General features: G+C 46.3%; 1 protein-coding gene across 3 annotated transcripts in view; it reads left to right on the top strand.

Moving 5' to 3' along the window:
• The window catches only part of PARP6 (poly(ADP-ribose) polymerase family member 6), a 55,935-nt gene that overhangs the window by 2,900 nt on the left and 39,448 nt on the right, over positions 1–13,587 (top strand). For all 3 annotated transcript variants that reach the window (XR_014785333.1, XR_014785332.1, XM_084816951.1), the window contains exons 2-4: positions 6,625–6,883; positions 8,532–8,609; positions 9,315–9,409. Coding sequence is in view for 1 of the 3 variants with exons in the window: in XM_084816951.1 (XP_084673077.1) it covers positions 6,881–6,883; positions 8,532–8,609; positions 9,315–9,409 (176 nt within the window). In the remaining 2 variants the exon portion in view is untranslated. The remainder of the gene's footprint in view (positions 1–6,624; positions 6,884–8,531; positions 8,610–9,314; positions 9,410–13,587) is intronic.

The following is a 13,587-nucleotide window of genomic DNA, read 5'->3' as shown; positions in this document are numbered from 1 at the left end:
CTAAACTATGCAAGAATGGACCCCAGAACTGGGGTAAAGATTGAGGCTGCCTGGGAAGCCTCTCTAAGCAGGTTTGCTTCAAGCAATACCGTCAGGGGTGCACCCCGTGCGGATGCACCATCTGCACCTCCCTAAATACTGTTTGCAGAGTTTCCAGTCTGCTGCTGCTGTCCCACCATGTACACAGGATTCCTAGATTAGAGCTGGTGTGAGGAAGCCCAGTGCGTTTATTTTGATAGGAACTGGCTAATAAGATCAGTTTCTTTGTTGGGGTCGGGAGGATTAAATGCTGCGTCTCCTCCATGCTTTCTCTGTAAGCTGAGAGGAAAAGACATTTCCCATGTTGCAGCCTCGCCCAACCAGGCGACTTCCAGAAGTCTTGGGCCACAATTCCCATCATCCCCAGCCAACATAGCTATCAATGGGAGCTGTAGTCCAACACATTGGGAGGGACCCAGGTTGGGAAAGGCTACCATATTGTCCTGCATTGTCTAAAGGTGCAATCCTGTGCATGTTTAGACAGAAAAAAGTCCTACAACTCCCAGCATTCCCCAGCCAGCTTGGCTTCCTGAGGAATGCTGGGAGTTGTAGAGCTTTCTTCTGTCCAAAGCTGCATAGGAGTGCACCCTAATGTGGAGAATGTTGTCTTGTTTAGAAAAGGCAGTTTATGCAGCTGTTTCTGCCCAGGGAAGACAGATGTAGCAACACTCAACTGCTCATAGAGAACAAAGATAGCCATGCTGATCTATGAGCAGAAACTTCAAAATCCACAGTCAGGCAACGGTTTTTTTAGGAGCAGCCAAAGAGTGTGTAAGCTTTCAAGTTCTCTAGAACTCTTCATCAGGCTAGGTGATTAAAAAAAAACTTTCAAAAGTTTTTTTTAAAAATAGTCCAGGTGTTGTGGCCGTGATGTTTGCAGTTTAGACCAAGTCTCAAGATTGAGACTGGGGACTGAATTAATCAGTCATTGCTAGGTACTACAGGTACCAGGTTATACCTAGGATCTTGGCACAAAGAAGCAATGGATGACCCTGTTTTCTGAAAATGCAAAGGCCCAGCTGTTAACCAGCTGTCAGCGGCTTTCAATACCATTGACCATGGTAGCCTTCTGGATAGGTTGTCTGGGTTGGGAGTTGGAGGCACGGCACTGCAGTGGTTCCGCTCCTACTTGGATGGCCGACTCCAGAAGGTGGTGCTGGGGGATTATTGCTCTGTGCTGTGGCAATTATGCCATGGGGTTCCACAGGGCTCTATTTTATCCCCCATGCTGTTTAACATCTACATGAAACCGCTGGGGGAGGTTATCTGGAGGTGTGGGCTGAGGTGCCATCAATATGCAGATGACACCCAGCTCTACCTCTCTTTCTCATCAAACCCAGGTGAGGCAGTGGCTGTTCTGCATCAGTGCCTGGGCATGGTAATGGACTGGATGAGGGCCAATAAACTGAAGCTCAATCCAGACAAGATGGAAGTACTGTTAGTTGGTGGTTCCTCTGCCTGGCTAGGTGATATTCAACCTGTTCTGGAGGGGGCTGCACTCCCCCTAAAGGATCAGGTTTGCAGTTTGGGGGTGCCCTTGGATCCAGAACTGTCACTTGAGGCACAGGTGATCTCAGTGGCATGGAGCACTTTTTATCAGCTTAGGCTGGTATACCAACGACTCCCTTATCTGGACAGAGATAGCCCAGCTACAGTTGTCCATACTCTGATAACTTCTCTTCTGGATTACTGCAATGTGTTATACGTGGGGCTGCCTTTGAAAATGGTCTGGAAACTTCAGCTGGTTCAAAATAGGGCAGCAAGATTGTTAACAGGGATTGGCCAACGAGCTCATATTATGCCAGTACTTTTCCAGCTGCACTGGCTGCCAGTCCATTTCTGGGCCCGATTCAAAGTGCTGGTGTTAACATTCAAAGCCCTTTACAGCTTGGGGCCAGGTTATCTGAAGGGTTGCCTCCTCCCATATGTGCCTGCCCGGACCTTAAGATCATCCTCAGCAGCCCTTCTCTGTGAGCCCCTGCCAAAGGAAGTGAGGCGGGTGGCTACTAGGAGGAGGGCCTTTTCTGTTGTGGCATCCCGGCTCTGGAATGAGCTCCCTAGTGAGGTTCGCCTGGCACCTACATTGTATTCCTTTCGGCGCCAGGTGAAGACCTTTTTATTTTCCCAGGCATTTTAGCATTTTAGCTCTTTAGACTTTTAGCTTTGCTGTTTTAAATATGTGTTTTAAATTTCTGCGTTGCTGCTAGGTTTTATTCTGGTTGTATTGTTATACTGTGTTTTTTATGTTTTATATTGTTTTATTGTGTTCTCTTTGGTTTTAATGTTTGTGAACTGCTCAGAGAGCTTCGGCTATTGGGCGGTTTAGAAATGAAATGAATGAATGAATGAATGAATAAATAAATCCTTCTCTTGCTTTGGGTGAAACACAGAGATTCCTAACTAGGCAGAGAGCAGAAGTCACACGTCGCACACATGGTCACAGGTGCCTTAGTTACTTCCCTTTTGGACTACTGTAATGTGCTCTCTGTGGGGCTGCCTTGAAAACTGTTCAGAAACTTCAGCTGTTCCAAAATGCTGCAGCCGGACTGTTGACTGGAGCTGATTATCGGGAGCACGTGACTCCCTTGTTACTGGCTACTGGTCTGTCTCCAGACACAATTCAATGCGCTGGTTATGATCTATAACGCCCTGTATGGCTTGGAACTGGGCTACCTCAAAGGCCGCCTTCTCCCATATGAGCCTGCTCGGGTCTTAAGATCTTTGGGAGAGGCCCTGCTTTTATTAATACCCTCTTTAGAGGCATGTTTGGTGGCAATATGAGAGAGGGCCTTCTTGGTAGCTTCTCCTTTCATTCATCATTTATTATATTTCTATACCACCACATAGCCAAAGCTCTCTGGGCAGGCCTCCCAGGCTATGGAACTCCCTGCGAGGAAGGCTAGCCTGGCTCTCTCTCTGCTGGCCTTTTGCTGGCAGGCAACAGCGTTTTTATTCAAGCAGACCTCTGGCATGTAAGCAGGTCTGTTGGGTTGGGTGCTTTTTAAAAATTCTATTATTGTTGTGTTTTTAATTGTGCTTTAATGTATTTGTTTTATTACTGTTTTAATCAAGTTTTTATTTACCTATGATTGAAAGCCACCTTGAGTGCCATTTTCTTGGTAGAAAGGCAGGGTACAAATCAAATCAATAAAGAAAGAGACAGTCTTTATTTTAGCAAGGCTGGAGTTTAATTCCGGCACTAGACAAAAAGGTCAATTGAAGTCAAATTGTGTAGTATTGCTTAGTGGCTGGAAAGAATGGCACCTTTAAAATGGAAGTCCCTTTCCAGGTGATAGAAAACCACTTTCCTTTGGTTGTAGATACTGCAATTCTATACACACTACCTGCAGCCTTCCCCAATCTGGTGCCCTACAGATGTTTTAGACTACAATTCGCATCAGCCCTAGCCAAGATGGCCAATGGTTAGGGATGTTGGGAGTTGTAGTTCAAAATATCTGGAGGGCCCACCATGTTGGAGAAAGTTGCAGCTTTTAGCTGAACTCAGTGGGGCTTACTTCAGAGTAGAGGATTGTGCTATACATCAGGTTGTCAGCTTCCCATGAAGCTGATCGGTGGGAAGTTCAGGACAGATAAAAGGAAGTCCTAAGCACAGCACATAGTTAAACTATGGAATTCGCTACCACAAAATGTAGTAATGGCTACCAATTTGTATGGCTTTAAAAGGGGGTTAAACCAAATTCATGAAGGATAAGGCTCTCAAAGCTTCTAGTCCTGATGGCTGTGTGCTACCTCAAGTATCAGAGGCAATATGCCTATGTACACCAGTTGCTGGGGAACTTGAGTGGGAGGGTGCTGTTGCACTCGTGTCCTGCTTGTGGTGTCAGAGTGGACACTGAGCCCATAGAACCTCAGAGCAGTTCTGAATCTGAGGAGGAACAGTCGTCCGTGGGAGAGGAGCGCGCTCATCCCTCCCAGGCCCTGCACCTGGCAGAGATTCCTCCTGCCGGCATTCCAGACATAGATAGCGGTCCTGGGAGTGAAAGAGCGCGGGAGGAGGGCTGGCTGGATGCTTGACGCAGACGCGAAGAGCGACGAGCTATGGAGGGCGCGGAAAGGAGGCGTAGCACCCGTTTGGCGCGCGAGCAACGGTTGTGTCCAGAGGACTCAAGGGAAAAGGGGAGGGACTCTCCCTAGCCCATAAGTTCAGGGTCTGTAAGTGATTCTCGTTCAAACGGGGACCAACTGTTTCCAACCCGGGGCATAGGTTACTCTGCTGTTCATAGCTTAGTCGCTGGTGATAGAGTTATTAAGTTGTAAATGGAATAAAGCCTTGAAAAGAATCCTTTGTCTGTGTCTGGAGTTGGCTACTGGAGTGGACTGAAAGAGGCCGGCTAGGGCCCCCTGACATGTGGGTTCCTGGTCGACAGCTGGTTGGCCACTGTGTGAACAGAATGCTGGACTAGATGGACCCTTGGCCTGATCCCTCATGGCTCTTATGTTCTCATAGGTTGCGGCCCTGTGGTAGTACTATGGAATTCGTCACCACAAGACGTAGTGATGGCCACTGATTTGTGTGGCTTTAAAAGGGAGTGAGGCAAATTCCTGGAGGAGAAGATTATCAATGGCTACTAGTCCTGATGGCTATATGCTACCTCCAATATCAGAGACAGTATGCCAATGTACAGTTGTTGCTGGGGAACATGGGCACGAGGGTGTTGTTCTATTCATGTCCTGCTTGTGGGCTTCTCATGAGCAGCTGGTTGCCACTGTGTGAACAGGATGCTGGACTAGATGGACCCTTGGTGTGATCCAGCAGGGCACTTCTTATGTTCTTGTAGGGAGGGTTTGTGGCTCAGTGATAGAGCCCCTGCTTTGCATGCAGAAGGTCCCTGGTTCAGTCCCCAGCATCTCCAGGTTGGGCTGGAAAACATCCTGCCTGAAAACCTGGGAAGCTGCTGCCAGTCGGTGTCAACAGCACTGGGATAGATGGGCCAATGGTCTGACTCAGTAAAAGGCAGCTTCCTGTGTTCCTCTTTCAGGCATGTAGGGCAATAAGGCAATAAACCACTGTTGGTCAAGTGAGAACAGTATAAAAGCAGAGGCACATCAAGCAGCCATGTCAGCAGCAAAGCAGCAATACATTGCCAGTGCAAACACAACTCTTAGAAAATATGCACACTGGTTGGCCAAAGAGAGAACGTAAGAGAAGCGGTAGAAGGTTAGTAAGGGTGGTGTCTTAGAGCTGCTTTCCCCAACCTGGGGCTCTGCATGGTGGGAGTTGTAGTCGGACACAGCATAGATATGATTTAAAATGGTTCTCTCCCACATTCCTTCTCCTTCAACATTTCCAGGTTACTTCTCAAAACGTTAATAATTGCCAGTAGAGGACAACATCTCCCACCCTGAAAGGAGTTAACATCCTACCCCCTACAAACACACACACACACACACACACACACACCCCTCCATTGTTACTACTGTAATAAATGCTTGTCTACACGAGATCGAAGCATGGCGGCTGGGGATGATAGGAGTTGTAGTCCAGCACATGTGGAAGGCACCCGGTTGAGGAAAGCAACAGTAGGAGCTGTTGGGGCTGTAGGAACAACTCCTTCTGGATTGACAGCCAGGGAACGATGCTGCTTCTCATAGAAGGAGAACTCGTGCCTCCGCCTTGTATGCTGTATTTACCATAGGTTTCGGTTTAAACTAGGGATGGCGGAGAATTTCTCCACGAATCTCTGGGAGGCCGAATGCCAATGCATTCGGCCCCCCGAAATTGGTGGTGAAATTCTCTGCCGGCCCCCCGCCCCCCCCCCAGGATGGGACTTACCTCGTGCGAATGTCCCTCTCGGCGGCGGGTCCCAGCGGCATTTTGGCGGGTCTTCTGACCGGCTGCTGCCGCTGCCATTGCAAAATAAAAAAGGAAAGTAAAAAAAAAGACCACACCCGTGATAGGCTATGTAACGATTTACGTAGCCTATCATGGCTAGATTTCCAAAGTCAGCTGTGATAGGCTACGTAAATCGTCACGTAGCCTATCACGGGTGACTTTGAAAAAAAAAAAGCGCGTACGCAAATGGCGGCGCCCTATGGGCGCCGTCATTTGTGTTCCTTAGTTTGGCACGTCTAGTCTACGTAAAGGTTTATGTAGACTACGGCGAAAATAAGGGCAACGCAAATAGCGTACGCTATTGCTATATAGCATACGCATTTGCGTATGCGCTTTTTTTTTTTTTCAAAGTCACCCATGATAGGCTACGTGACGATTTACATAGCCTATCACGGCTGACTTTGGAAATCTAGCCGTGATAGGCTACGTAAATCATTACGTAGCCTATCACGGGGGTGTGTGTGTGTTTTTTTACTTACTTTTTTTTTTCGCGGCCGGGTAGACGGGGCGCTCCTCCCCGGCCTGAATTTCGGCAGCGAGGGAGGGGGCGCCTCCCCCCCGGCCTGAATTTCGGCCGGGCGAGGCGGGGCGCCTCCCCCCCCTCGCCTGAACTTCGGGGGGAGAACCGAAGCGCCTCCCCCCCACCGCGAAGCAAGCTGCGGGACCAGGTAAGTCCCTTTCGTCCATCCCTAGTTTAAACACCCCAAATGTCTTGGATTTCCCTTTTTCAGGAGGAAGAGTTTCCGGCGGTTAATGAGAAGGCCTCTGCACGGCACTGACGTCAACCACCATTCCTCCCGGCCTTCCTGAGGACAGTGACTCGGTTGCCGGGGCAACGGAAGAACCTACTGCCTAGGCTGACTCTCCCGCCCTGACATCAAGGCCTTGCGCTGCCTGGATGTCTGTCGCGCAGCTTCCAGGCTGGCTGGTGGCATGGAGGGGAGAGGCCTAGCCCTGAGGAAGGAGCGCCTGTGAACCACGAAGCAAATGGTGAGCAGGATGAGGCTCATGGGATGCGGGGGCGGCTGAGCGACTACTGGAGAGGAGACGGCTGAGCCACCTTCACTGGAACAGAGGCTGTGGGATGGGAGCTCAGGCTAAGTGTCGAAACTGCAGACATCACAGATGGCGTTAGAGCTGGGAAGCTGGAAATGTGGCCGTCTTACGTTTGGCGGAAGGATGACATGTGGAAATAAAGGGCTCACGCACTATCACCTCATGGCTTTAGTTTGGGTTAATTAATCTGAATAACTATCACCTAAGTTCAGTCAGTTGGGGCTGGTGGCTCTGATGTCAGTAGGTGCAGAGCCAGAGTTCTGACTGGTTCTGACTGAAACCCGGAGCGGATTCACTGCCCCACTGACATCAGAGCCACCAGCTTCCACTGTGTTCAATACTTGCATTATTATTGTTATTGTTATTATCAGCATCATCAAACTTGACCCGCAACAAAATGTTGCAGTGTGGAGTGCTCTCCTGTTCAAGGTGCCATCCAGCCACCCATGCCCTTTCCATGACACTCCTTTCCCATCCCACCAGTTTTCTGTCCTCTCCACCCCCAACAGCAATTCACATTCTACAGCCATTGAGCACACTCAGTCGTCATTGGAATATTTTGGGTCCTCCCCTTAGGTTTCTTTTCCTAATGATTTTTTGGTACTTCTGCAAACCATCCCCCCCCCCAATGCACCCTCAAGCCTGCTGGGACCTCTCTCTTGTGCATGAGTGATCTTTGGAAATAGAGGGTATGATAATTATACACCATCAGTGGTGCTTTACAGAGTAATGAGAAGACAGGTCCCTGCCCTGAGTTGCTTACAGTCTAAAATTCAACACAGGGGAATAACAGCTTGAGGGGAGGATACATTTGGGGGAAATGCATTAAGGCTGCAACCCTATACATATTAACCTGGGAGTAACCTCCTTTGAACACAATAGGACATATATAGGATTGCACTGTTATTAATGCATATTAACATTCCCATGCCATCCATAAGGACAGATAAGCAGCATTGTTTAACATAGCTTTTAGCTTCACCCCTGAGGGTTAGCAACTTATTTATTAATTACATTTCTATACCACCCAATAGCTGAAGCTCTCTAGGCAGTTCACAACCATTAAAACCATAAAATACAACATGATAAAAGACAATATAAAATTTAAAACTACAGTATAAAATAAAAATAAAAACCAAAATAAAACCTAGCAGCAATGCAAAGATTTAAAATACAATAACAGATTTAAAACAACAGAGACTGAAAGAGAGCTAGTGTGGTGTAGTGGTTAGAGTGTTAGACTGGACTTGGGAGATCCAGGTTCTAGTCCTCACTCAGCTCACTGGGTGATTTTGGACCAGTCACTGGCTCTCAGCCTAACCTGCCTCACAGGGTTGTTGTGAGGATAAAACGGAGGGGACGAGGAGGAGGATCATGTAAGCTGCCTTGGATACCTTGCAAGAGGCAATAAGGCAGGATACAAATATAATAATAAATTATTATAACAATAATAAATAAGTAAGTAAGTAAATAAAGGGTGAAAACAAAGAATCCTGGGATGCTGGGTGAAGCATCAAGTTCTGCGAATCAAGCTGTGCAATCATGGGGACGTCCTCATCTGACACTTCTCTTGCCTTTTTAGGACATCAAAGGCCAGTACTGGACTGATGATGATTCCGATGGAGAAAATGAGTCGGAGGAATTCTTGTACGGAGTGCAGGTGAGGTACCTCCAGAGGGAAAGATGGTGTGGTAGTGACTGCTCATTCAGGTGCGGTTCTGTTAGATCTCCTGTGGTGCTTTGGGGCAAGCAGTAGGAATGCACCTGTCCATTAGCAACAGCACAGGGGGTTAGGGTTATCATTCTGTGATGTGCCCTTCACCTTTCCAAGGCCAACCTCCACTGCTCTTTCAAACACAGGGCTTTTCTGAATTGAAACTACCAACCAGATTTGGTAGTATATAGTTCTGTTGTGAGGGCAGGCTGAGGCCCTCAGTAAATATCCTCTGAGGATTCAGCCCTTCTCTGTCTCTGGGCATATCCCCATAGCAGTTCTGTGTACATTTTGTCACCCTTTTGGCACCGGGCAAAGACATATCCCCCCCCCCCAATGTTCAGGTGTTAGAACATTAGTTATGGCCCAATTATTTTGGGCTGCTTTTCTTATGGTGTTCATGTTAAGCTGTAAAGGTGGCGGTGGGGAGATTATGTAATTGTGGGTGAACGCTTTTCGTACTGTATTGTTTTTAGATTATGTCTTTATGGGGTTTGTTTTATTGGTATTATTGTGCTAATTATGGTTTATGCTGATTTTGGTGTTATATTAATTATGGATTCTGTATTTCTGTTCATAAGTCACTTCAAGTCTGCTTATTATAGTGGGACACAATGCGTAATAATGATAATGATAATAATAATTCTGCAGGGAACCTGTGCGGCGGACCTGTACCGCCACCCGCAGTTGGATGCAGACATTGAGGCTGTGAAGGAGTTGTACAGCGAGAATTCTGTGTCTGTCCGGTGAGTGTTGAGGTCTAGACATGAGCAAACTTAGGATTTCAGAGCCAAAGCTAGTTGGGTTTCATGACTTTGTGTTGCTATGAGAAATCTAAGGGGTTCTTAAGGAGTCTGTGGGTGTTTACAGATGGTGGGCTCCAAGTGCTACCAGTCGCTGTTCATCCGCTGTGAGCTACAAGTGGCATTGCAATTGCCTGTCCACATTTCACATGTCTAGTGCTTGTTTGGGGGGCAGGGGGCATCTCACTATGTCCATATATATAAGAACATAAGGGAATCCTGCTGGATCACACCAAGGCTCCATCTAGTCCAGCATTCTGTTCAAACAGTGGCCAACCAGCTGCCCACAGGAAACCCACAAACAGGACACGAGTGCAACAGCACCTTCCCACCCATGTTCCCCAGCAACTGGTGTGCATAGGCCTACTGCCTCTGGTACTGGAGGTAGCACATAGCCATCAGGACTAGTGGCCATGGGTAGCCTTCTCCATGAATTTGTCTAATCCCCTTTTAAAGCCATCCAAATTGGCATTGCAATAGAGGCACAGGGTGGGGGAGGGGTTGCAGTCCCAGGTTTTGGAGGGCTCTCGGACAAGACACCCTCAAGGGCCTCCCTCCCTCAGTGAATCTACCTTCTCACTGTCATTGTCACCACCTGCAATTGCTCCCCATCCTCTTTCTCATCATAGCTACCTACCATCAGAACATCAGACCAAAGGCCTATATAATCCAGCATTCTGTTCACACAGTGGCCAACTAGATGTCCCAAGGGGAACCCCACAAATAGGACATGAGTGCAATAACACCCTTTTGGTCATGTTCCACAGAAATTGGTGTACATAGGCATGCTGCCTTGGATCCAAGAGGTAGCATAAAGCCATCAGGATAAGTAGCCATTGACAGCCTTCTCCTCCAGGAATTTATCTAACCCCCTTTTAAAGCCATCCAAATTGGTGGCCATCACCACATCCTGTGGAAGGAAATTCCATAGTTCAACTCTGCACTGTGTGAAGAAGTCCTTCCTCTTATCTGTCCTGAATCTCCCACCAATCAGCTTCACATGATGGACTCGGATTCTAGTCTTACGAGAGAGATTACATGGTGGACATGTCATAGCCTGTGGGCAGTGTTGTCTCCATCCCTTTCCCCAGTGTGACTTGGTCTTCCTCCCTTCTCCCAATATTTTGAAGTGGGTGCTTTTCAGTACCATTTTAGCACCCTAGTTTGTGTGTGTGTGTTTGTTTACAGCTTTTGAAGCAGGGTGAATGCAATTTTTAAAAAAAACGTTGTTGACTTCGCAGCCACCACAGAAAGCACCACAGAAAGCACCACAGCGGCTTCATCACCTGAGGTCGGAGCTCCGACCTTGTGTGAAGGTGCAAATGAGGAGGAAGGGGGTGGGATGGGGAGGAGCCAAGGATCCACAGGATCCTAAAGCCTCCTAAAGCCTCCCAGCTCCTGTCCCTGTGACTCAAAAACTCGCCTAGTGGAATATCAACAAAGAAGAGGGTAGAGAGGCATCTGCCAGCAGGGTCTGTAGGATTGCTCTGTTAACGACCTTGTTAAATTGTAAAATGGATGTTTTCTTGCCTTTAGGTTGACAGATGTTTCTGCATTTTTGTCTGTAGCTTTGATCCTGTTTCGTATGGTGGTTTCTTCTCTTTAATTGTTTTTATAAGTGTTTAGCCCTCTGAAATATGTCTATTTTGTAGGGGTAAGAAAACATGTAATTCTAAACAAAAGAAAACAAAATCTAAAACACAAAAGGAATAAAATTCATACATGCCAATAAAACGGGGGACCTTCTAACATCAAAGAGCAGTATTATTCAGCAAATGCTCCATGGAATGGTATGGTGTTTTGATTTGTTTTTAAACCAGCCATCTAAGGGCCAATAGTGAGGGAACCAACCTAGCTTCCTTGGGAGACCCTGTCTTTTCTTCCCACCAGCCTCACCTCTCCAGGAGATGGGATATATAACAGGGCCTCAGATAAGGAGCATAGGCTCTGGGCAGGTTCATACAGGGGGAAGTGGTCTCTCAGATAACCTGTCCCCAAATGACATTTGGATATAGGTAAAAACAATATTTCTAAAGCAAGCATTGTCTTTCCTTTGTTTGAGACGATCCACATGCATATTGTAGCACCCATCATCTTAGAAGAGGCATTTCCTGCTATGTGTGAGAGAAGAGGGAATGCCTCTTTTACGATGGTGCTTTCATCTACCATTTTCATAAGCACTTCTGTTTAAAAATATATATTTTAACATAACCTGTTCCCCAATGAATTGGGAACATTTTACTTAATTAAAAACTTACTCTAACCTAAAAGATACTCTAACCTATTCATCCCATAAACACTGCAGCCTTTTGTACTCTGTCTGACACCAGGTCGAACAGGGTACAGCCTTTTCATTTGCCAAAGCATTTTAAATTTAAATTTGTATTTTTTTTAGCTTGTTGAAATAATTTTTATACCTCCCAGTATTACTGTATTTATGTTTAGGTTTTACACTGTTTTGATTGTAGCAAATTTTTCTGTATACCACCCTGAAATCTTCTTTTGGATAAAGACAGGGTCTATGAAATGTTCAAATAAATAAACAATATTACTATTAATATAATGATCCTTCCTTTCTGCAAATCCTTCAAGGTGAGCTTCCCTTCTGGCATTGGAGATAGAGTCTCAGTCCTCGAGCCTTTCTGAGGATAGGGACCTGGGGTGGCAGGAGGGGAGGGATCGTATCTGCAGATTTCCTCCATCCTTCATAAAAATACCTTGCTGCACAGGCTTCTATGCTGTGCCATTGCCTTTGTTCAATTGTACAGACAATCCCTTCCCATCAAGACAGAAAGAACAAGAATTGCTTTGGGATAGGAGCGCTCAGGAAAACATACGAGCTACTTAATGGAAAGCTGCCTAGAAAACTCTCACAGGAGTTGCCGCCTTGCCTCCTCCATCTAAATATAGTTACACTGAAAAAGCCATGTAAACCTATTCAGGAGCTTGGAGCTGCTCTTGCAAAGAGCAGGAGGTCCTTTACAGACCGTGTGTATGCATGTCTGTAGTTGTGTGTCTGTATATATTTATGAGCTGCTGGTGGCCTGGGGCAAATTATCTCTTCTTCGGGCTTCTGCAGCAGAAACAGCAATCAATGATAGCAGCAGAAAATCGGTGCCCAGAAAGATAAGCCAGAGATGATTTTCAGCCAGTGCACTGAAGCCAAGATGAATTGGGTAGTGCACGTACCCCTTGAAGCTGAGGGCAGAACTAGTGAATGATGGCAGGGGTTGTGTTTGTGCAGAAGATCCTGTGCATTGGGTTGGTGCTTTAGGCCAGTGGTGGGCAGACCTAAGATTTGTGGGATTTCTTGTTTTTTTACTAGAACCCAGAGATCTGCCAATGGGCACCTGGTGCCAAAGATATGCAGTTAGAAGAATGAAAGAATCCAAGACCAGGAATTTGTTTTGAGTACCAGAACTGAATGGCGCTCACAGTCCTTCCACTAAGGATGGGCAAGAAATCTGCCCAGTTCACATTTTGCTGTGAATTTACCTAATTTCACACTTTTGCACCAATATGCAAACCGAAACTCAGCCTTTGAAATTTGCACTTTTCCAAATTTTTCAATTGTGTTCTCCAATAAAGAAATACGCACAAAAATGAATATGTTAGGGGAAAATGCTCACAAAGATGTGTATATTAGTGAAACTAAGGTTAAAAATGCAGTGTATTAGGAAAATTGCTCACAAAAATGTATATATATTAAGCAAATACGTGAGTAAAATGCATGCATTAGAAGAAATGTTGATAAAAATGTGTACAAATTTTAATACAATTAAAAAAAATCTCAGAGTTTGGGACAAATTGAACTTAAGGTTGGAAAAATTAGAAATGGAGAGAAGCTGAAATTGACAGATTCATCCTTCCCTACCTTCTGCACAAAAATCCACTCCTGCTTCCCTAAGCTTTCTTCATTTCTGCAGTATAATTTAGGGAGGATTGGGAAGTCAATTCATTGCTGCTCTTGTTCAGTAATTAGGAATCAGAAATCCCTGCCGATCTATAGCAAGTCACCCGAAGAGCTACCTTCTTCCCACTGCTGCTTTAAGCTAAACAGTGTCCAGGGAAAGAAATATTCCTAAAAGCAGGGATGGTGTGTGTATGTGTCCCAGTCCATG

This window comes from Heloderma suspectum, chromosome 11 (assembly GCF_057233095.1).
Source record: "Heloderma suspectum isolate Gila_16-S chromosome 11, 16-S_ref, whole genome shotgun sequence".
Lineage (NCBI taxonomy): Eukaryota > Metazoa > Chordata > Lepidosauria > Squamata > Helodermatidae > Heloderma > Heloderma suspectum.
This window is presented reverse-complemented; position numbering and strand designations above follow the sequence as displayed.